This window comes from Babylonia areolata, chromosome 20 (assembly GCF_041734735.1).
Source record: "Babylonia areolata isolate BAREFJ2019XMU chromosome 20, ASM4173473v1, whole genome shotgun sequence".
Lineage (NCBI taxonomy): Eukaryota > Metazoa > Mollusca > Gastropoda > Neogastropoda > Buccinidae > Babylonia > Babylonia areolata.
Window position 1 is genome coordinate 6,575,877 of NC_134895.1, and position 25,690 is coordinate 6,601,566.

A 25,690-nucleotide genomic window follows, 5' to 3' on the forward strand; every position below is an offset into this window, starting at 1 on the left:
TCGCTAACTGTTTCACAAAGTTCTGAAACAAACAAACGTAATGACTGTCAACAAGGGTTTCTCTGCACCAATAGCTTCCATCTTTCGCTACAGACTACCTGGCATTCGCAGCAGTCACGTTCATAGCTGTCACAACGGCAGCAGTAAAAAGCGCCCCTTTTCATGGGCACAGCCCAGTTTGCCCGGGTAACAGATATTCATACAACCACCGACCATAAAACGGGACATCGCCACGTCCCCAGCATATAAAATGTCCGCTGAATTCAACTAAATCATCAGTACAGTCAAGGTTCGTTCATCCAGGATTCGCCATGAAGTCAATAAAAAACAAAAAGCAAAAAAGACCAGCCGCCATGGCTCACGTGTGAATCATAATGATTAGAAAAGGAAAGACAGAAAGAAAAATCACCTCTCAACCCACACAAAAACAAAAAAAGAACGAGAAGTATCCGGTCCTTACTGGCAGCTGAATAAACATGCAGTTCAGACTTTTGTCCACGATATCAATCGGACTTGAAGAAATCGCGATGTCATTAAATCAGAGTTCCAATCAGTAGACAACTCGGAATCTTTAAGACGCGACTGATTCACAGTAGTCATGGTCAGCAAGTGTCATAATGATAATCCACAAAAATATTTTTCAACCCTTCTTTAACACCAGAAAACAATTCTTTGTCGAATCGAAAGTTATGTGCTGGGATATAAACGTATTCTCCAAGACACCACACAGAGACCGACATGCTGGAAAGATGGCAGTAGATCAGATGTTTCAGTTTTATTTATTCTTTCATTTTGTAAGTCATCTGTTCAAACGTTTTCATGAAATGACATTTCAATAACATTCTAGACCCCTTCTTTTTCTTTTTTACTTCGTTCTTTTTGTATTTTTCTCCGGTGACACTGGCTTGGAATGCAATGTCACATGCGTATGACAAGTGCTCATTCTGATGGTCGTTCGTGATTTTAACCCACTACATGATTTGCAGAGTTCTGCAAATAAAATACAGCGCTTGTTTCGCCTCCTTTCAATCATAAATTCGCGCCATCTGTCGATGCAATCTACATTATAATTTTCTGTCAAGAATCTGCGCTGCCCAAGAGTTGATTTAGGCAAAAGAACAACGTGGCAGGTATCATCGTAATAACAAAATGTACTGATATGTCTTGTTTGTTACAGGCGATGAAGATAAATAAACTGGTTGTGTGTTCTGTCGTGTTGTCATTAACATCAATTTTGGAGGGAAGGAAAGGGCCTGTAACATACCTGCAACATGCAAGTTAAATAGCGAACGGTGCTTCTTTTACCGACAAAACGTTCACTTGGACGAATGACAGGCCTTCACACTGAACGTAAAACACAACAGTCTTTCTATGCCTTGAGTCATTAAATTTCAATCTAATGTTTTGAACTAGTGAGATTTACTTTTTAACAGTTCCTATAGTATATACAGAATGATGTCCCATTACGTGGCAGAGTCTATCTGCTCCTGACAGTTGTATGCATCCTTGTAATTTCCTTACTGAGCAGAATGACACAGTTTTGGCTAAAATGAGAAAATTACAATTAATTAATGTGTCAATGTTTGAGACAAAAGAGTTGAGCAAAAAAAAGAAATAAAGTCATTATGGGAAAAGGACTGTGAAAGCGTTTATTGCTTCTTCGAAGTTTCTGTAGCCCTGGTCTATTTTCACCTATTTTCCCCTGAGACAAAGAACGAAAAAGAAACACGCACACACGCGCGCGCGCTCACTCAAACACACAGATATGCGGACAGATTGCGTCTGCGTAAATGTAGGTTTGTTTTGACTTTTTCTGTCATTCAATTATGACTACATGATTATATCAAATTATACACATTAGCTTCCTTTCGTCAGTTCGGTAGAGTATTTGTTTTGTGTGTGGATGAGAGACGTTTGGAGTCAGCGAGGGATAGACAGCAAGGACACAGGACTGAAAAGCTTCACAGAGATCCTGTCATGGTGTTGCACAAAAAGAACACTTATGACACACAGTTACCATAATGTTTCAATACAATCTCGTGCTTATTAGCTAATCATAACCGTCGAACTCCAAAACTCCCCATCTTTTAATGCTGACATCATACAACAGTTGCTTATCAGTGCATGTGCAAGTGGATGTTTAAATGACTAATTTTGAAAGTGCAAAACATTGTACCTTTACGTTGACACCAAAGGGCTTGTTTGTCAGTGTCAGTCTTCGGTATTGTGAGTTAGTGAAAGGCAAAGAGGAGCACTCAGTGATAAGTTGCCATGTTTTGGAATGAGGAGTGGGGAGGTGCAGTGGGACTCTGATTTACTTGGGACCTTCTAATGACCCTGAAGTCTTCCAAACAAGATATCATCCTCTCATTATAAAAATCCGTTCGTGTCTGTTTTCTGACTGGTTAGTTGTTGCTATGGTGGTGGTTGCTTGCATGGAACAAAACCAAATTTCTGTTAAAAACGGAACGACAAAGTTTTCATCAGTAACCTTTCAACAGAAAGCAACAGCATGAAAATGGGTTTATTTTGAATAGTGAGTATATAATTTCACTTAGATAAAGTACATTATTTTAATACTGTAACAACGAAGGCATATTCTTCTTCTTCTTAGTAGCAGAAGTAGTAGTAGTATTTTCATGACCATCTTCATAATCATCACCACGATAAATCCACATACGCTACATCGCATCTGCTATGCAAATGCCTGACCAGCAGCGTTACCCAACACGCTTAGTCAGGCCTTGAGAAAAATAAAGAAAGAAAGAAGTCATCAAAGTAATGAATAAATAAATTAGAATAACTAAGTAAATAAATCTAAAAACAAGGTAAAATGAAAATGAAAATAACACTGTACTCCTGAGTAACCGAACGGAACTGCTACAACACAGAATCATAAAAATATCAAGTAATCAAGTAACTCAGATGCTTTATTGCATCATGATAGGATTTTTTTTTTTATAAAATGCAGCATAAAAAACATCACAATGCAAAAGTTGCAATACCAAACTTAACAACTTTACAGAACGATAACAAAACAACAAAATGTTTACCCATGGTAGAGGAACCAACAACACACAAGTGCGTCAGATAAATCAATCAAAACAAGTTGCTCACTGCCCAACCGACTGCTTTGGGGCTGAGCAAAATGATGTATCATTTACTGATTCAGTTCGACAAGAAAATAAACATGTGTCTAAGTAACCGCGTGAATGACAGAATTACATGAATGTGGATGTCAAGCCATTTGGATATTAATTTCCAGTTTATAAAGCAGTTCAAAGAGGCACCAAGGGTACCACAATTCATTCACTTTTTTATACCATCATAGGTTTGTAGTGTGATCTACCAGCCACACAAAGGGTACCACAAATATACTTGTTTATACTATTATAAGTCTGTAGTTTGATTTCACTACAAGCCAAACAAAGGGCTACCATAATTCATTCACTTTTTTTTTCCATCATAGACCTGTAGGTTGATGGCACTACAAGCCTCGTTCTTGATTACAACAGCCAATCAAATACTTAGGACTTTGACAGCACAGACAACAGCCAGAAACAGAATTTCAATGCTAGGTAAGGTCGCTCCAAAACAACAGGATATACACCGCTAAGATACACTGACGGACGCTGGCCACTCAACAGGGAAACCTAGCTGCTGTTATGTTTATTCGACGTTCCGAGTTCAAATTTTTAGTTTCATCGTTTTGTGTTCAAGGTGTGTCGTTGGATGTGTGCGTGTTTGTTGTACCCTAGGTCACTCCACAGCGAGGATCTACTGCTCACTGAACCGTCGTGACAATGTATGGATTTTTTTCTCATCCAAAATCACACTACATGAACAGAAATGTAAAAATTTAACTAAAGAACACACGCATGACACGGCTCCAACACCGAGTTTTAAACAAGGAAAAATCACTACCACAGACAAACAAACAAAAATGGTATATTTCTAAACCGAAAGGGGTAAACATCCCAGAAGACTGTGTTTACAGGTAAAATAACCATACCATTCAAATTGTTTCCATGAAACATGCCTGTGAACTTCAGGACTACATATAAAATATATAGAAGACTATAAAGATCTGAAACAAAAAAGTCAACATTGGTGTGCAGCCCTAACAATGGGGATAAAAAAAACATGAGCCAAGACACTACTGTACCCCACTTATTTTCTCTTGGCCCGAGTGGTGAAGATGTTGGAGGAGAAGTGCGAGGTGTGTGGCGAAGCCGCTGGTGGAGGTGTGGCGGCCTGGGACTGCAGCTGTGCGATGTGCTGCTTCAGTCTGCACACCTCTTCCTCGTGCGTCTTCTTCAGGTGGGTCAGCTTCTGCACACACCGTGCACACAATGAGTGACACACCTCTTCCTCATGCATCTTCTTCAGGTGAGTCAACTTCTGCACATACCGTACACACGAGTAACACACCTCTTCTTCATGCGTCTTCTTCAGGTGGGTCAGCTTCTGCACACACCATGCACACAATGAGTGACACACCTCTTCCTCATGCATCTTCTTCAGGTGGGTCAGCTTCTGCACACACCGTGCACACAATGAGTGACACTTCAGGTGGGTCAGCTTCTGCACACACCGTGCACACAATGAGTGACACACCTCTTCCTCATGCATCTTCTTCAGGTGGGTCAGCTTCTGCACACACCATGCACACAATGAGTGACACACCTCTTCCTCATGCATCTTCTTCAGGTGGGTCAGCTTCTGCACACACCGTGCACACAATGAGTGACACACCTCTTCCTCATGCATCTTCTTCAGGTGGTTCAGCTTCTGCACACACAGTGCACACAATGAGTGACACACGTCTTGGACCACGCTGATCCACGTGGGTCTACAAAACAACTTTGAAACCTTGTGTGGTTCTGTTTGCCAGCACAATTGTGGTCGTGCGTAGTGTTTGGATAAATGTGTTGAGGAATATGGACACGAGGGTGCGCTTGTGTGAACACATACACCCCCCACACCCCGCCCCCCTCCCACAGACACACACGCCGTTCTTTACACATCCATTACCTTTCTAAAAATGTCTTGGTTTGTCGACTGCTGGGCGTTCTGAAGAATCTGAGACTTTTGTCGCTGTATTTTGGCGAGTTTATTCTCGTACTGCACAAAGACGAGCTGGCTTCGGTTACTGTTTCATCAGTTTTCACTGACACTCATCACAATGTTCACATTTACAATGGTCTTTAGTGCGTAAATACTTATAATGGTTTTAAATGGATCAAGCACTTGTGTATCACATTTCCAGGCTATCGTATCAAATGAAGAAAAAGATGAAACACTGGGCTATACCTCCACAGATTGTATGCTAGGCATACAACAACAAAAAAACAACACGAATTAGAGAATGAAAATAGAGAACGGTTCTACTGACTACTGAGCTTTCGTGTATGGCGGAAAAGTAAAATTTGATATGAGACATGTGTTCTACTGTCACAATGAAACTAGGTTTGATTTACATTCAACGACATTGACACAAATATTGCCATGGGGAAGTTGGAAAGATTCAATTCCTTTCTTGTTTATGATTTCAAATGGATATGCTGAAAACTGATTTCCACATCATTTAGTACCATATGTTCTTTCAAAATGTTATAGCACAAAGCTGTACCCAGTTCCTTAAAGTGGTTGTGTTTCAAAAGAAAAAGAGATTATTTTGCAGTAATTTTGTGACAGAAAAGCAGTAACAGTATAACCATGCCAATTTTCGTTCCATCAGATGTAATATATGCCAACGTTTAGTTAAACAGGCACAAACAATCCCATACAGGCAGACGTCTGAAAACATGGTGGTTTTACTCATCGTTTGCACACACAAACCAATTTAACTGCACAGGGATGTACAAGTACACACGAGCGTGTGTGTGAATGTGCATGCAGAACTGTGCACTCGCGCATGGATGTTTTCTCTGAGTGTGCCCCACACACGTTGTACAGTGGTTGTGGCACACGTACACAGTATAACAGAGCGGCAGACGGGCAGGCAAACAACAAGAATGAAAACGTTCAACAGATTCACCTCCATGGACAACACGGTAATCTCATCTTCCTTCTCTTTCTTGGCCTTAGCAATGGCCTCCTGCAGCTGCACGATCATCTGGTTCTTTTCCTCCAGCTGCCTCACCATTCGCTGCCTCTCACTTTCCGCTGGAAACACAGTCATACAACAGGTTTTAGTACCAAGTGAAACGGGGTCACAACCAATGTTGTGGGGGGGGGAGTGGGATAGTACATAAAAGGTACAAACATTCGTAAGATATCATATACAAACACAGATACAGTAAATTTTTAGACACATATGCATATCAATGTAAGTACCTGTGCTTGCACGCATGCACACACACACACGCACACCCGTTTGAACATATGCCATACACGACACATTACATACACGTACACACGTTTGAACATAGGCCACACACGATACATTACATAAAGACAGGGCGAATGACTAGTAGATGTTCATGTAAATAGTTGCTGATTGCACAATTCTCTTTAAACGTACTAGGTTTGTTCGAGAGACAGAGGGTGATTGCTTTGGGTAGAAAGCTACTGGTTAAGTGATTATTTTGATCCTAATACTTCTGTACCGACGACCTGAGGAAAGCATCTCAAAAATTCCAAAAGCTGGATATGAGTGCTACACTACGAGAAAAACAAAAAGAATCAGAAACAAACCCTCTTTTTCTCTGGACTGGATTACCAGTGTTAGCTTCTCCTCTGTTTCCTTCTTTTGCTCTTGGAGTTGTTCTTGGTTCTGCTTTTCCTTTGTCTTCATTTCCTGCTCATTCAACACACACACACACACACACACACACAATCACACACATACACACACACAAATGTGTGCACTTTTTAACACAGCCACAAATAATGGCTGAAAGAATTTTTGACCAGTTCTTTGAAAGCAGAGAAAAATAAGCCAAGAATTATACAACTAAAATTAGTATAAAAAAAAACAAAAAAAAACAATAATGATAAAAACAATACTGAGATTACTTTTGTTAAGATATTGACTGAAAACATTTCCCATCAAGCGTATCTACTCATCGACAAAATAATTCATGATGATCACAATTGCCTTCTGAATGTTTTTGCAGACTAGTCTTAAGATTAACTTTGACATCAGTTTGAATGATTTAAAAGAAGGGAGTTTGAAGAAAATGGAATGAAAACGCAGCATCAGACCAAGAGCAACTCACATATCTGTGGAAGCGTTTTGTTTTTGAACGGGGTGAAGGCTTGCTTAGCAGGTTATAAATCTGGTAGTGGATTTTTTATTATCTCGAGATCAAAGCGAACAGAAAATGTTCAAAGTCCAAGGAGGAGAGTGGTGGGGCGTCATTTGATGTCACGGTTTTTCTGCTCCCTGCAGCAACGAGGGGAACATCTGAAATCTTAAACAGATTTAAAGTAGCGTGCTGAATCTGACCAAAAAAAAGCAGGAAAATATGATCTGCTCTGGGTCAACTTTGTGTGTGTGTGTGTGTGTGTGTGTGTGTGTGTGTGCTTGTCAATTCGTCTATTTTCTTCAGAGTTGTACAAACCTGTTCCAGCACCCCGCAGGTTTCTTTCAAAACCATGTTGCTGTCTGCAGACATGAAGAATGAAAAAGCGGGTCAGTTTCTCGTCATTCCAAACAACAGAACACATTACTATCACGATATTTAAAGATAATTATTGTTTTGTTACTCACAACACCGTTTCAAACAGAAAACTAATAAACCATGCGAGAAATCAAAACAAGTGGTTGTGTGTGTGTGTGTGTGTGTTCACGCGCGCATGCATATATCATATGCGTGGATGTGTACAAGCAACTGAGAAGGTGTGCATGTCGGGGGGGTGGGGGGTAGGAAAAATAAAAATAGGCTGACAAAGAATACTGTCATCCACACAGGCACACACATACATGCGTATGCACGTGTTCTGGCTTTTGCACTATCTATAATTTCAACCTCTTTATGTCCGTATTGTGTGCGCGCCTTCACAGTTTTTCCACTATTTATTCACAATTACAATCTCTCAATGTCTGTATTTGCTCACTTCACAGAAGGTACACAGACACACAATATTTTTTTCATGTCTTCCCACATATTCTTCTACATGCCGTCAGTATAAGAAGAAAAAAAAGAATCCAAACGACTGCATGGTGTTTTCCTTTTCGTATTAAACAGTCAGTTAGAATGGTAACCTAAAATGACTTGCTGGCAGACAAGAAGTCAGAAACTGAGACAGGGTAGTTAATCAGTCAACTGGCCTGAGAGATAGACAGATAAAATACACACATCTAACTGGATAAACAGAAGCTGGGATAGAAACTGGTAAGACAACATATATTATTTCTCAGCGTTATACATAAACAACCTACCTTTCAGAGTATCTATTTGGGTGACCATCTGGTGAAAGTTTCCCACCATCTCGTGCATCGCTTTCAGGTCTGACACACACACACACACACACACACACACACACACACACACACACACGCACGCACGCACGCATATACGCGCGCGCGATTTAATATGTGAATAGAAGACATATAAGAAAGACAACTAGACATACTAATAGATAAATTGACAGATACACAGACGGATGAATGGATAGTGTGGTGAACTGACAGACGCTTTGACAGACAGGCATACGGACAAACAGATAAACAACAAAGGAGTAAAGGAACCAAACTTCCGCCATTTTGAAAAAAATGACTTCATAAAAACAGATAAACAAACAAAATAAACGAACAAACGACTATGTATACAAATAATCACGCTAGAAAGATGAATCGCGGGTGGAGTAAGAAAGTATTACTATTTAATAAAGTATGCCTTCCGATGACTGCAACTGCGGGTCGGCCAGCTGAAAGTGTAAAGGTGAGGGCCATCTGTTTGGTCTCAAGCAAAACGTTCACCTCCTCTAGGAGCCTTGCCCAGTGTCTTGATGCTGGCTGTGATCCACACGCCCACGGATTCCACCCACCCCCTTCACAATATCTGACAGACACCACTTCTGTAGTACAGTGGTATTCCCAGCCTCCACAGATGAAAAAAAAAAATACAATAATGCCAAATGAAATAAATACAATAACGCACACAATTTAATCATGCGAGTTTTCCAATGAATATACTGGAAAAGTATCGCAATAATGAAAACAGCTGATAAATATTTTGCATGCACACCTTTGTGCTTGGGGGGAAATAGGGAAATGAGGGGCAGAGGGGAGGGGTGGGGTGTGGGGGTTTGGGGGGGTCCTTAACATAATGTGTTACACGACTGGTCAGCTCGTTAATGCAAGCAATGTCAGACAAACAGGCACTGGAATGAATGAATCATTGTGCATGACAAACTTTATTTGAATCTCCGGAAAAACAAATGATGCTAACATGCAACATAATCTAAAGGCTGTGGGTTCAAGTCTCGGCAGCACTGTGTCATCCTTCTGCAATCACCCCAAATGTCAATAGTATCCTGTTTACAACATACTTTGGCTATTGTGTCTCCATATCTTCTTGCACGCATGCTTTTTCGGTATCTTCTTTCTTTCTTTTTTATTTTGTAAATCACACTAGATATTGTTATAGTGTTAAGGCTAAATTATCAAGCACTCATTTCTGACGATGATGTATTACGGACATTAAATTTTTACCCACACATTGATGCTTTCCATTTGTAAATCATCTAAATTATTTGAAACAAAGGAAAAGATTCCGCTTACCCTTCAGCAAACTGTCGTTCAAACTGGTAAGTCTCTCATTCTCCGACTTGTATGTTTTGATTTGTTCATGAAAACCATCCCTTTCTTTTATGACGAATGCGTAATGCTGAAATAATGATAAAAAGGTTATTGGTCAGGCATCAATAATTTCACGTTGAGACCTACCATTCTCTCTCTCTCTCTCTCTCTCTCTCTCTCTCTCACCTCGAACTGATGCAAGTGTGATGAACATGCGTGTGGCGACACTGACATGTGAGTGATTGGAATTGAGAGGCTGTCACAGAAATCGTTCGGAAAAAAATGTCTCCATCTTCAGACGGTATAGAGTTCTTAAATTCTTACGGTGAGAATCAGACGATGTCTGAGTAAGTATCCTTGCTGCTCGAGACAAATGAAGAAGGCGTGCCCTCCCTTTGTGAAACCAGCTGAAATGGAATGTGTTATCCGAAGAAATTCGCCAAACTTTGAAAAGAGAAGTGGAACCCACACTTGCAGACCCGAGCGCATACAACACGATAGCTGCATACTCTGCGTGACCTGAATCAGTTTCACCAGCGATAATTGTTGTTGTTTCTAATTTAATGCATTGTAATAGTTGCACTTTTTGGTGAAAGTAACGTCATATATGACTGAATACTGAACCTGAACCTGAATACTGCTGATATGGATGTGCACTGCTGTGGTTACCATGTCAACGCATGACTCTAGTCGCTATTCAAAATGCCGTGTGCGCCTCTCAATGCTAATATAAGAAGGAAAACAAAACAACAACAATAATAATAATGTAAACTGACGCTCACGCCTCCCAGACTGGGGGAGCTCAAGGTGTTTTCAGCTGAGTTATACAGACATGAATATGCTTGCATTCAAGTACAACATACCATACAAAAGCAAAAAACAAACAAACAAACAAAACCTTCAAGCTCTCCCTCTCTCTCTTTCACACACACACACTCACAATTGTGCAGTTTTACGTTCTAAGACTCATGTTTTTATGAAACTGACACATCACGCCAGATCTAATTTTATATCAGTCAATGCGGCTACTGTCTGAAAAAAACAACAGAAAAACAATCTTTAAATCGGTTTTCGACAAAATAATATTGAAACTGAATATTATCATCATACAAACCATTATGAAACACAGCTCTGGGTTTTCGCTAAATACCACCTCCGGAGTGAAACTCACGTCATAAAATCTATCAAAGGCGGTGACAACATCCAGTGACTTGTTGCTTGCGGCATCCATTGGGAAATTGTCGTCTGCATTTGAAACTGAGTGAGGCGGCTTATTTTGTTTCCGTTTCACGAGAGTGGAAGATCATTGTCTCCTTTCTAGTGTTCATGACCATCACAGTCATTAGAGTTATTATCATTATTACTACTATCATTATCATTACTATTATCATTGTTATTATCATTATGATGATTATGATTATTTCACACAACAATGCACAGGAACTTGTTCGCATGTTCCAGTACTGTACTTTGTATCCGAAAAGCACTCGGCCTGCACGCATACACAATAATAAATCTTCAGTTCAAACCGCGAGTGAGTTTATACATAAAATCGGAATGCAGTTTTCTCCAAAATGTGGTATTTTAAAGAGGGGGGAGAGGAGGGGGCGGGGGTGGGGGGGGTGTAGGGGGGCGCAACATGAAAAATATCCAGTAGCAGTAGTAGAAGAAGTAGTCATATAAGTAGCAGCAGCAGCACTTTCATTCATTCATTTCCATAATGCAATTGGCGAGGTTGTTTGTTGTTGTTGTTTTTCCATGGCATGTGTGTGTCTGCGTGTGTGTGTGTGTGTGTGTGCGTGCGTGCGTGCGTGCGGTTGTATGATGTTTGTGGGTGCATGGCGAGTGGGAGCGTCCCAGTGATTCTGTAAAAAAAAGATTTCAAACAAAGCTTTTTGTGCTGTGTTCCTGCCGCACCAGCGTGATGGAGAATAAAAGGCCCGTTGTGGTTTTACCCAGTAAAACAACAAAGCCGCTTTTCTCAGCTCAGTCGCAAGGTCACAATGATTTCCTCTCTCATTCAGGACCGTATGGGAAAATCTGCAATGCATTGTCAAAACTATGCCTCCGTCTCTACATCACAACATATAATCCGAATCTTTTTATTGTCAAGGTTATGCGAGTCACACATTACATCGATTTCTGCTCACACACACACACACACACACACACACACACACACACACACACACACACACACACACACACACACACACACACACGTAGAAAAGACGTGTGGAAATAAATGACGAGCAAAAAATGAACTTGAAAACACTGAAATGCTATATTATGGTAATACATTAAGTTTCAATAAAGAAATTACTGAAGAAGAAATAGCCTACGAAAGGCATGCCTAAGTATTAAAAAAAAAAAAAAAAAAAAATCGCCAGGAAGGGACGCAATAACAAATGAGATGATCAAAAGCAGTTTTCCGCTTCTGTTACCTGCCATGCAAAAGCTATATAATATAATATATACAACAGGTATGTATCCAGACGATTGGAAAACTGGTATCAGTATCCCTTTATATAAAAGCGGCAACCTAATAGACCCAAATAACTATCTGGGACTGCACTGACTAATACATTAGGTAAAGTATTCTGCACCATCCTGAATACAAGAATGAATGAATATCTGGAGACTAACGACGTTTTGATCAAAGAACATGCCGGATTTCGAAAAAAAAACCAAAAACACAACAACTATAGAACCACTGATCAAATCTTTGTTTAAAAGAGTTAGTAGATGAGATAATAAAAAGAAAAAACAGTCGACTATAATTATGGTTGTTTTGTAGATTTTCAAAAAGCGTTTGACAGTGTTTGGCATGATGCAATGATGCTGAAGCTACACCGAATAGGAATAAAAGGTAAATGTTTTAATATCATAAAAAATATATATATACGAACGCTAAAATCTACGCAAAATCACAAGATCATTTCAGCGGAGAATTTATTATTCGAAGGGGGGTACATCAGGGAAATACACTCAGCCCAGCTCTATTCAATATTTTCATAAATGATATCACCACAGATATGACAGACATGAACTCCCCAACGATTGACAACACTTCATCTACTAGACTCCCATGCCTTTTATACGCAGATGATTTAGTTATTTTATCATTATCTAAAGACGGCTTGCAACAAAAAGTTAACATGTTACACTCTTACTGCAGTCAATCGGGCTTACGTTTGAATAGAGAAAAGACAAAAGTAATGGGGTTTTGGGGGTTTTTTTTTTCAAAAACTGTCCCTAAATACCCCTACATTTCAAATGTGGAGAGGACATAACTGAAACAACGAAGAATATAGATATTTAGGGATTATATTTCATACAAATGGCAACTTAAGTCGAGCACAAAGGCATCTAAAAAATCAAGCAAATAAGGCTCCGCATGTGCTATTCAGAACATTTCGTAATACAGATATGAATATAGATATCATGTGTCAGTTATATGATACTTTGATAACGCCTATTTCAACATATGGAGCAGAAGTTTGGTTTTCATAATATGATGTTGCAGGAGATGTATCGTTTAATTCATTCAAATTATCCAGTAATTGTTTTTTCAACAAATTTCCACATGAAAGACTTCATGTCAAGTTTTGTAAACAATTACTTGGTGTACATAAAAGAGCAATGGTTCTCCCCGTTTTAGGAGAATTAGGAAGATTCCCTATTAGCCTAAAAATAATATGTCAAGTTACTGGCTGTTGGATACATATATTAGACCTTCCTCAAAATTCACTTGTATACAAAACATAGAAATGCATGTATCGTCAAATAAAAATGTTCAGTGGCTACTTTTCATAAGAAATGTATTAACTAGTACTGGATTAGCTCATGTTTGGAAAAAAAATCAATTCACTTTTAGTGTTAAAAGATTAAAGTATGCTATATCCAAGAAGCTTGAAAATGAATACATGAAATTTTGGAAACTGAAACATAACAGTTCATCTAAATTAGAATTTTACAAGAACGCTGTGACAATTATAAAATTGAACCGTATTTAAAGAATACAGCAAATTCCCATCCCCCACCTACACACACAACAAATGTGTGTCTGAGTGTCAGAGATTAACAGGAATGTGTCTCAGTGTGTCAGAGATTAACAGGAATGTGTCTCACTTGTGTGTCGGAGATGAACAGGAATGTGTCTCTGTGTGTCAGAGATGAACAGGAATGCCTCTGTGTGTCAGAGATGAACAGGAATGTGTCTCTGTGTGTCAGAGATGAACAGGAATGTGTCTTTGTGTGTCAGAGATGAACAGGAATGTGTCTCTGTGTGTCAGAGATGAACAGGAATGTGTCTTTGTGTGTCAGAGATGAACAGGAATGTGTCTCTGTGTGTCAGAGATGAACAGGAATGTGTCTTTGTGTGTCAGAGATGAACAGGAATGCCTATGTGTGTCAGAGATGAACAGGAATGTGTCTCTGTGTGTCAGAGATGAACAGGAATGCCTCTGTGTGTCAGAGATGAACAGGAATGTGTCTCTGTGTGTCAGAGATGAACAGGAATGTGTCTTTGTGTGTCAGAGATGAACAGGAATGTGTCTCTGTGTGTCAGAGATGAACAGGAATGTGTCTTGTGTGTCAGAGATGAACAAGAATGTGTCTTTATGTGTCAGAGATGAACAGGAATGTGTCTCTGTGTGTCAGAGATGAACAGGAATGTGTCTTTGTGTGTCAGTAATGAACAAGAATGTGTCTCTGTCTGTCGGAGATGAACAGAAATGTGTCTCTGTGTGTCAGAATTGAACAGGAATGTGTCTCAGTGTGTCGGAGATGAACAGGAATGTGTCTCTGTGTGTCAGAGATGAACAGGAATGTGTCTTTGTGTGTCAGTAATGAACAAGAATGCGTCTCTGTCTGTCGGAGATGAACAGAAATGTGTCTCAGTGTGTCGGAGATGAACAGGAATGTGTCTCTGTGTGTCAGAGATGAACAGGAATGTGTCTCTGTGTGTCGGAGATGAACAGGAATGAGGAAGGGTGGGGGCGGGGTGAGGTGGGGGTTATGTTTCGATGCAATGTTGAGTTCCTGATTTGGCACGGTGATAACAGTTATACATATAGTACAAAGGCCTGGGTGTCTAAGGATCGTTGTTATTTTATCCTTTGTGTCTGCCGGCCTCTGTTCCCCTATCTTCAGTACTGTACAAACAGTCCTTAATCACCACTGGCTTAAGCTCCTGTTTCAGTCTTAGCACCTAGAACTTGTGCGGAGCATCTGAGGAATTTAGCGATAGGTAACACACACACACACACACACACACACACACACACACACACACACACAAAGGGGCTGTCAGCTCAGCTCCTCGTTTCTAAATGGCCACGACACCATTTGTGTCCATTAATCGCCATACAGTTCAGCCATGCTTTGCACCGTTCACCAGTCACATTCCACGTGCTCCAAGCAGCCCGGGCTTTGTGAAATAAACCTGCCGGGGCTGAGTGGGGGAGGGAGACAAATTGACCTGTCACCGGAGGCTGAACACTTACAAAAGAACAGTCATAGATTTGACTTGATTTTTCAAGAGAGTACATTTCCATGCTTTCTCCAACCCCCCCCCCCCCCCAGCCCCCTCCGCCCCCCCTCCCCGCCCCCCTCTTCTCTCTTTCTTTTTATCTCTGTCTGTCCCTGACAATTTCGGTTTCGTTTCTTTCCGAATAAAAAAAGAAGAAAAGAAAACCCAATGCTTTTATGATCATTGTCGATTTGTGTGTGTGTGTGTGTGTGTGTGTGTGTGTGTGTGTGTGTGTGTGTGTGTGTGTGTGTGTGTGTGATATGGCTTGTTAACGATTTTTGTTGTTGTCATATTCATGGTTAAAGCAGATACATGTAACGAAGACAAATGTGGAAGAATCAAATCACTCAACAGTTATTAATGAATGACCTACTATGTTGTTGGTGACCTAATTCTCTATCCTCTATGTTTAATGCGTATGAACAGATAGACACACAGAGCATGCAAGCACATTGTAAAAAAGAAAAAAAGAAGAAAACAAATGTGTCTTCCAAACGTACAGAGAGAGAGAGAGAGAGAGGGTGGGGGGTGGGGGGGGGGGGGGAGAGAATGTCAGACGGGGGCAGTTAAAGGGAGAGCACTTTTCATTTGCAATTTTTTTTTTTATTGCTGCAGCTAATTCCCCTGTGTGTGTGTGTGTGTGTGTGTGTGTGTGTGTGTGTGTGTGTGTGTCTGTGTGTGTGTGTGTCTGTGTGTGTCTGTGTGTGTCTGTGTGTGCTATAAGTCTCTGTGCGCGTGTGAACATACGCGCGCACAAGTGTTGAAATGAGGCACACAATGAACAGGAGATCGTGCTGCGCGCTGCTGGCTACTGAATAACTTTTTAAGTTTTGCGCATACACCTGTAATGAATACCTGTACTGAATCTGAACCCGCGATCACACAGGTATGAACTTGCCAGCAGACTGACGTCCAGAAAGGGTAAGCAGAGGCCAGTCTAACTCAGGTTTAACTGTTTGGAGCATTCGAAACATTTAAATATTATTTATACTAAATCAGTACAGTACCACTTATTGTTGCAGTTAATTTCCCTCTGTGTGTGTGTGTGTGCTATAGGTGTCTGTGTGCGCGTGTGAACATACGCGCGCACAAGTGTTTAAATGAGGCAGGAAAAAAGCAGCTGGTCAAGATTATATCCGTGTGTTAATGTTATGTGTGTATGATTGTTTTCCCATGTCAAGGCAGTGGTTTTTCAAGGGAGAGCATTCTTCTTTTACAAACGATAATCTCAGTCTCTAAAGTGGGGTTAATTCCCTTCGTTCTATTGATTTCACACATTTCCTTTTTTTGCAAAAAAAATAAATAAATAATAATAATAATAATAATAATAAAATAATAATGAAAATAAAAATGATATAAATACTAATAAATAAAAAGTTTGTTATTTGTCAATTGCAAAAAATTGCATCTTTAAACATGTTTATGAAATTTATTGACATGTCAAAGTCAGTTATGTTTTTCTCATGGATAAGCTTCAGCTTGGCACTGGCCTGCTGATGCCATGTCAGTGAGAGTGAGGGTAGAAATGTGTGAGATGATCGCGTGATGATGGGAGGATCGTAAATGAACCTGGTTTCTTTTTTTCTTTTTCTTTTTTTTTTTTTCTTACCCAGGAAAATCTGTTATTTTATTCTGAGGAACATGCAGTGAGGTAAATTGTACACGGTTTCTCCATCCATGACCATACCTGAAGAACCAGTTTCAGTTTCACAAGAAGGCGGTCGGACAAATCCATAAACGCTAAGCCTCAGTGGTGTGTCTGTGAGAGATGCCTGACGAGCAGGATAACTCAACGTGATTCGTGAGACCTAGAGTGCACGTCAGACCTGGAGAGCATGTCAGACCTAGAGTGCACGTCAGACCTAGAGTGCATGTCAGACCTAGACCTAGAGTGCATGTCAGACCTAGAGTGTATGTCAGACCTAGACCTAGAGTGCATGTCAGACCTAGAGTGCATGTCAGACCTAGAGTGTACGTCAGACCTAGAGTGCATGCCAGACCTAGAGTGCACGTCAGACCTAGAGTGCACGTCAGACCTAGACCTAGAGTGCATGCCAGACCTAGAGTGCACGTCAGACCTAGAGTGCACGTCAGACCTAGGGTGTATGTCAGACCTAGACCTAGAATGCATGTCAGACCTAGACCTAGGGTGCACGTCAGACCTAGAGTACACGTCAGACCTAGAGTACACGTCAGACCTAGACCTAGAGTGCACGTCAGACCTAGACCTAGGGTGCACGTCAGACCTAGAGTGCATGTCAGACCTAGAGTGCACGTCAGACCTAAACCTAGAGTGCATGTCAGACCTAGAGTGTACGTCAGACCTAGACCTAGAGTGCATGTCAGACCTAGAGTGCACGTCAGACCTAGTGTGCATGTCAGACCTAGACCTAGAGTGCACGTCAGACCTAGACCTAGGGTGCACGTCAGACCTAGAGTGCACGTCAGACCTAGACGTCAGACCTAGAGTGCAAGTCAGACCTAGAGTGCACATCAGACCTAGAGTGCATGTCAGACGTAGACCTAGAGTGCATGTCAGACCTAGACCTAGAGTGCATGTCAGACCTAGAGTGCATGTCAGACCTAGACCTAGAGTGCACGTCAGACCTAGAGTGCACGTCAGACCTAGACCTAGAGTACATGTCAGACCTAGAGTGCATGTCAGACCTAGACCTAGAGTGCATGTCAGACCTAGAGTGTACGTTAGACCTAGACCTACAGTGTATGTCAGACCTAGAGTGTATGTCAGACCTAGAGTGTACGTCAGACCTAGACCTAGGGTGCACGTCAAACCTAGAGTGCATGTCAGACCTAGTGCTGTGCTGTGCTGTGCTGTGCTGTGCTGAGTCAAGTTACTTTTTTCTTCGCACAGTGCAGCTCCATTCATTTATTTTCTTTCATTTTTTCTGTGTGCAAGTGTATCTAGTCTTAATCAAAAGCGATTTGCGCGTGCATGTGTGTGTGTGCTTTGTGTCTGACTAACGTGTCAAGAAGTTTTTGTTTTCTTTTTTAATAATCATTTTGTGTGTGCTTGTACGCAAACAGTCTGTCACTTATACATAGCCTTGGCACACATAACGTCCGTCACTCATACATGGCCTTGGCACACATAACGTCCGTCACTCATACATGGCCTTGGCACACATAACGTCCGTCATTCATACATGGCCTTGGCACACATAACGTCCGTCACTCATACATGGCCTTGGCACACATAACGTCCGTCACTCATACATGACCTTGGCACACATGACGGCCGTCACTCATACATGGCCATGGCACACATGACGTCCGTCACTCATACATGACCTTGGCACACATGACGTCCGTCATTCATACATAGCCTTGGCACACATGACGTCCGTCATATACATGGCCTTGGCACACATAACAGCCGCCACACCTGTATTCTGCTGGTAGCATTGCTTTTATTGTCAAAATTAATCATATCTGATTAAACAGTTCAAGATACATCACAGACCGTTTAAATAACTTTTTTTTACAACAAATATTCGTACGCAGGTTAATTTTCTCTTTCATTTACTTTCGTTAAAAACTCTGGAACACGCTTAGGTTCAATTAATGTACACGGGATAACTTGCAGTGCGTGCGTGCGTGCGTGCGTGCGTGCGTGTGTGTGTGTGTGTGTGTGTGTGTGTGTGTGTGTGTGTGTGTGTGTGTGTGTGTGTGTAAACGCAAACGCGTGTTCAAGTGAAATATGTAGTGAAAAAATATATTTTGTGTGTGTCACAAACGAAGTTGGACTGTTCTGTTCGTGTGTCTTCTATGTTGTTTTTTTTCTTACGAAAGTCTCATAATAAAAATATTTACAAAAAAAACCCTCTGCTTTCCACACGTACAAAAAACGCTACCAAATACACAAGAGACAAGACAAGACACGACACGACAAGAGAAGACATGACAACACGAGATAAGAGAATACAAAAAAAGAAAAAAAGAAGAAACTGCTCTCCACACGTACAGAAAACGCTACGAGATACACATGAGACAAGACACGACAATACACAAAACAAGACACGGCACGACACGACACGACAAGACACGGCACGACACGGCACGGCAAGACAAGACAAGGCAAGACAAGACAAGCAGTGTGTCGAGGCCAGGCTGACTATAGCTTTCCCTACACAAGGGACACGACAAGACAAGACAAGACAAGCAGTGTGTGGGACGCTAGGCTGACTACAGCTTTCCCTACACAATGGACACGACACGACAAGACAAGCCGTGTGTGGACGCCAGGCTGACTACAGCGTTCCCTACACGACACGACACGACAAGGCAAGACACGACAAGACAAGACAAGACAAGCAGTGTGTGGAGGCCAGGCTGACTACAGCTTTCCCTACACACGACACGACACGACACGACAAACGGTGTGTGGAGGCCAGGCTGACTACAGCTTTCCCTACACAAGAGACACGACACGAAAAGACAAGACAAGACAAGACAAGCAGCGTGTGGCGGCCAGGCTGACTACAGCTTTCCCTACACGAGAGACACGACACGACACGACACGACAAGACAAGACAAACAGTGTGTCGAGGCCAGGCTGACTACAGCTTTCCCTACACAAGAGTCACGACACGACAAGACAAGACAAGACAAGCAGTGTGTGGAGGCCAGGCTGACTACAGCTTTCCCTACACAAGAGACACGACACGACACGACAAGACAAGACAAGACAAGACAAGACAAGACAAGCAGCGTGTGGCGGCCAGGCTGACTACAGCTTTCCCTACACGAAAGACACGACACGACACGACACGACACGACAAGACAAGACAAGACAAGACAAGCGGTGTGTCGAGGCCAGGCTGACTACAGCTTTCCCTACACAAGAGTCACGACACGACACGACACGACACGACACGACACAAGACAAGACAAGACAAAACAAGACAAGCAGTGTGTGGACGCCAGGCTGACTACAGCTTTCCCTACACAAGAGACACGACACGACAAGACAAGACAAGACAAGACAAGCAGTGTGTGGAGGCCAGGCTGACTACAGCTTTCCCAGCGAGCCCTTGTTGCAGCCACAGTTACCCGGCATGGTGCAGGACACGTTCTGTCCGGCCTGACCTGAAATCAGCACACACCTTCACGCTGCACTCTCCTTCTCTCTGTCTGTCTCTCTGCATCTCTCTCTTTCTCTGTCTGTCTGCCTGTCTCTTTCTCTCTGTGTCTCTGTATCTCTCTCTCTGTCAGTCTCTCTGTCTGTCTCTCGCTGTAATTCTCTGTCTGTCTGTGTGTCTCTCTCAGTCTGTATATCTGTCTTTCTCAAAACGCACACACATAAAACACATGCACAAGCTCATATACATCACACAACATCCCATTATGTCAACCCATTATCATACAGTTATTTTTTTTATACACACAGACACACACACGCATTGACACAACAGACACACAACAACAAAACACACACACACACACACACACACACACACACACACACACACACACACACACACACACACACACACACACACATACACACGCAGACATACAATAACAACACTGTCTTGTGTGAGTGTGTTTTTTTTTTATCTTCAGTTTAACGTCTATTCACTATAAGTGTGTGTGTGTGTGTGTGTGTGTGTGTGTGTGAGGGGGGGGGGGGAGGTTCATAGGAATGTGGCTGAGGGCAGAGGGAAGGGGGCGTGGCACTCAGCTACCACTCAGTCCTTTCTCATCCGTGCCTGGGAGCTGCCAGGGGTGGGAGTTCCTGGCCTGTCTGAGCACACCTACACAAAGTGCTGATATAAAACAACAAGGGAGAAAGCAGTGAAGCTGTGGACACACTGACCGGAACACAGGTTGACGTCAGGCCCCGCACTGCTGCCACATCCTGCCTTCCGACAAGGACACTGACTGGAACACCCACAGATGGCGCCACAGCTCTTCATCACGTCACTTCCTGTTGACATGCATGCTGGGAGTGAGGGTGGAGGGCTGCTGGGATGGACGAACGTATTGACGAACGTTTGTTAATCGGCACATGTTCACAAACATTCACGCATTTGTATACAGTGTTAGTACTTTTTTTTCATCTGGGCTGACCACTGGTCATTACTGACGATTGATTACAGTGTTAGTACTTTTTCCATCTGGGCTGACCACTGGTCATTACTGACGACTGATCACAGTGTTAGTACTTTTTTCATCTGGGCTGACCACTGGTCATTGCTGACGACTGACTACAGTGTTAGTAGTTTTTTCATCTGGGCTGACCACTGGTCATTACTGACGACTGACTACAGTGTTAGTACTTTTTCCATCTGGGCTGACCACTGGTCATTACTGACGACTGACTACAGTGTTAGTACTTTTTTCATCTGGGCTGACCACTGGTCATTACTGACGACTGACTACTCACCAAAAGTGTTTCAAAGATGAAACACACATAGCATGAAGGAACATAGACAGGAAGGAACACAGATCTGGGGGAATTTTGACTTGGGGGATCATAGACCTACCAAAAATATTTTGTGAGAACATTGACATAGACCTATGTGAAATTTTGACATTGGCGAACATTGACACGCTCCTTCATAATTAAATAATAAATTATGAGAAAAAAACCTGCGTTCCTTCAAGCTGCTGCATTGTGATATTTCGCTGCCTGTAGGACTTCGACACCAACCAACACACTCTCTGTTCAAATTCCGGCTAAAATCGCATCTGTTCTGTGAAGGTCGTGTTTTGTTGTTTTTTTCACGGATAATTTGAGCAGTGTAATAACTCATGGGGTGCGTGTGTGTAGGGCTGTGTGGCTGATCATTTTCCGGCCTGGCTGAGTGTGAAAGGGTGACTGACAGCGCAATGAGTGGATTAACTCACTCGCTGCCATTGTCCGCATATGCGGACATCGTCGGAGAAAGCGTTGGATGCCAATGTCCGCATATGCGGACTTGGATTTTAAAAAGTCGTGCTGTCGGAGTGACGCGTCGGATGCGAAAATCAAAAGCAGATGTGATATCTTACGTCACCTCTGGTCAGCTTTTCATTCACACACGCTGCGTGTGTGTCGCGATAAGCTCAACCGCACTTGATAACAAAGCGTGCCCCCTGTCAGCTTTGTAAGTTTTTTGACAAGATGGCGTCACGGCGAAGTGTTAGACACGGTCGGAGAGGTGAAATGTTACTCAGCGTTGAAGATGCTTTGGAAATTATCCAAACTGAAGGCTCTGATGTCGAAGGAGATAATGTTGATTCTTCGGACAGTTAATTTGAACCAGATCCCGATGAACTAGAAACAGATTCGGCCACTGAAGAGAGTGTTTACAATGGAGAGGAAAGTGGGGAACATGTGCCAGCAGATGAGACAGACACAGACGACGAAACCACTGAGGAAATGGACGATTTTGCAAGTGTTTTCACCAGTGATTGGACTGACAATTTTTCCTTTTTCCCTCTTGCACATCCCTTCACTGGCATACCAGGTTTGTCAGCTGACTGGCCAGTCAACACCCAGCCGGTTGAGTTTTTTTCTTTGTTCTTTGATTTTCATTATGTAGAGACAATATTTTTTCTTGTATGAGTGAATTTCAACTTTCTTCACCACCTGTTCATACTTCATTGCATGCACTAGGTCTTCAGTCCCTCAAATAGTGTTAGAATGTGATGTGGAACATGTTATTGTACCTTTCTGATGGGTGCAAAAATGCTAAAAAATACACTAAATATGGATACCGCGATCAACATCAAGACGGTGAGTAAATACTTTGATTTTTTGCACACATATGGAACAACATTCCTTGCATACATATACCAAATATCAATTGTCTGGGTGTTTATTTGGTTTTTTTACATTTTTTTCCCCATCCTATACAAACCCTGGGTTTTCAGGGATTGGCAAGGGCAAAAACTCTTGGCATGGAGTGAGTTAACTAAGAGAAATGCGCTATACAATTGTCATTTATTATAATTGTAGCCAAGCGCTCAGCTGACCGCATCAAGATGGCTTCAACCAACTTTCTGCCCAAATTCCCGACGCTATCCGGTGAGGAAACCGGCAGTGAAGTCGAAGACTTCATCAATGAGGCCAGACTGATTCTCCAGCTACAGCCCCTGGATGACGCGACAGCCTCTCTCAGGCTGATCTCAGCCCTTGCAGGCCGAGCTCGCCAGCGGATCGTCGGGCTGCTGATGACACGTGGACACCCCAGCCAAGATCCGTGCAGTTCTTGATGAGAACTGGGGAGAGCAGTGAGACGACACATCCCGTGCCACTGACTTCTTCAACAGACAGCAGCAGCCCAAGGAGACGGTGACCAACTACGCGTCCATCTTCGGTACCTGTGGACCAAGGTCAACAAGGCTGAAGATGGGATGATGCAGGTGCCAGCAGCCATCCTCCGCGACGCTTTCGCCAGAGGCCTTCAGCCAGCTGCACTCAGCCAGCGATGTCAGGCGCTTCATCCGTGACCACCCTGACACCACCTTCAAGGCAGCGAAGAGGGAGGCCCTGCGATGACTGCGGGAGGACAGCCACACCTACAACACCTGCCCCGGCGTTGAAACACCACTGTTGCCCGCCTACAGACTCAGCTGGCCACGCTCGCAGCTGGGAACGCCAGCCTGCGACGTCAGCTGCAGTTCTCCATGCCAGCACACCGCCCACATCCTACAGGACCAGCACTTCATCCTCGCCGCTGTGCTGCTGACAAGGCCCCACACCCTCCACACTGTCTGGTGTGAGAGGTCCGGTCACACCGAGGACCAGTGTCGCCACAAACGACGCTATCAGGCCAGGCGACAGAAGGCTGACCATCCAACTCCAGTTCCTGTCAACAGTGTGTTGCCACTACACACACTGGGCAACTGGGGCTGACGCCAACTGTACCAGCTCCAAACCAGCGACGCAGGAGACGACGGAGGTGCCACAACACCACACCTGACGCTGTGGTCCCACGGATGTCCCCACCTGTACTCAGCCCCCCACCACAGAGGTCCAGCCAACAACCACCACCTGTTGTCATACCGACTCACCCGGTCCCACTGCACCACCAGGGTGACAAAGTGTCTGACACTGACACTGACAGTGGTGTGTGGCTGGTCAGGCCCAGACCTAGACCCAGGACATCAACCCTGCAGGCAGCACCAGTGCGCCTCCACTACCACCAGATCCTGCACCAAGGCGATCCACACGACTGGCAACCAGGACTCCACTTACAGTGTTTTGAAAAAAATAACAGCCAGAACAGCGACACTGCAAACGAACAGTCATGATGCTGACACGTTTTCATTTTTTATTCTTGCTAAGCTGAAACAGTGCTGTTATGTTATTTTTCATATCATTCCTGTTCATGCTTTAATTCTGTTTTCATTTTCAGATATTTCTGCGCAATTCATGTTTTAGGGGTTTTTTTTTTATTCTCTTCTTGCTTAACCTGTGATCTAGCTTGTCACAAAGTCTTAGCAATGCAAAGTATGTCTATGAACATGCTCTCATAATTCATGTTGTTATTATTTATGCTATTATACATGTATGCAACTCTGCATGTATATATGACAGTGTTGATACATAGATTGATGGGCACAAAAATGAATGCTTTCCAACTTCATATTTTATTTACCAAATTGGGACCCGTTCTCTATATCAAACTGTTCAAAGTTAACTGAGGATGCATTGGACTAAGTTCAAACCCATAACTTAACCTGGCTAATGCCACTTTGACTATAGAAGTAGGGTCTTCCTAAGAATGTTGCAGTCATTCCACATTTCACTTTGCTATCAGTTATCGGCTGAATTATCTCCCTTTACCTGCTCAATAATTCTTGTTTGATGCTCAGCTAAGTCTGCTCACAAGAATTGCTTTTAATTAACCATCACAGACGATGGATTTCAAAAGATGGGGGGAGATGTAGCCAAGCGCTCAGCTGACCACAGATGACCGTGGCTCAGCTCACAGCACAAGCCGAAAGCTGAGCTATAGCAGACACCTTTTCAGCAACTAACACGCCGGTCTTCAATGACTCACTCATAATATGTGACGCCATTCCCAGTTCGAATGCAAAGCCGATTCTAAACCTATTCTCTAAACATCTATTAAATCAAGTCTCTGTATCGTTCACTGTAATATTATATTTGTTATGCTTACACACACACTTTAATCAGTTAGAAGCATGCTTTATTTCAGTTTAATCGTTCGTCAGTCTGAAGATTTCAACTACCGCTAAGCTTACGTCATTTTGTCCTTCATTGTCGACACTTAACAACATTCATTCCATAACTAATGTCGCTCGACGCCGTTGGGTGAGCTGAAATTTGTGTTTCTGCTGCAGGGTATTGAATTAAATATCTCTTGTCGGATCAGTAAACTGCAAGTATTATATACTGGCAGAATCGTCGCAATTCCATCTTTAAATCTATT

General features: G+C 42.5%; 2 protein-coding genes across 2 annotated transcripts in view; both read right to left on the reverse strand.

Moving 5' to 3' along the window:
- Window positions 1-3,561: 3,561 nt before the first annotated feature.
- Window positions 3,562-9,833, reverse strand: LOC143295391 (uncharacterized). Its single transcript, XM_076607062.1, has 7 exons — window positions 9,734-9,833; window positions 8,390-8,458; window positions 7,569-7,612; window positions 6,700-6,802; window positions 6,041-6,168; window positions 5,035-5,124; window positions 3,562-4,332 (listed from the first exon to the last, which is right to left on the reverse strand). Exons 2-7 carry the CDS (start codon window positions 8,445-8,447, stop codon window positions 4,171-4,173), a joined length of 585 nt encoding a protein of 194 aa, XP_076463177.1. The 5' UTR covers window positions 8,448-8,458; window positions 9,734-9,833; the 3' UTR covers window positions 3,562-4,170.
- Window positions 9,834-18,692: 8,859 nt separating this feature from the next.
- Window positions 18,693-25,690, reverse strand: part of LOC143294969 (uncharacterized) — an 11,486-nt gene continuing 4,488 nt past the window's right edge. The window contains exons 3-4 of the mRNA XM_076606498.1: window positions 21,121-21,231; window positions 18,693-20,390 (exon numbers count right to left, since the gene is read on the reverse strand). Coding sequence (XP_076462613.1) covers window positions 20,314-20,390; window positions 21,121-21,231 — 188 coding nt within the window. The 3' untranslated portion in view covers window positions 18,693-20,313. The remainder of the gene's footprint in view (window positions 20,391-21,120; window positions 21,232-25,690) is intronic.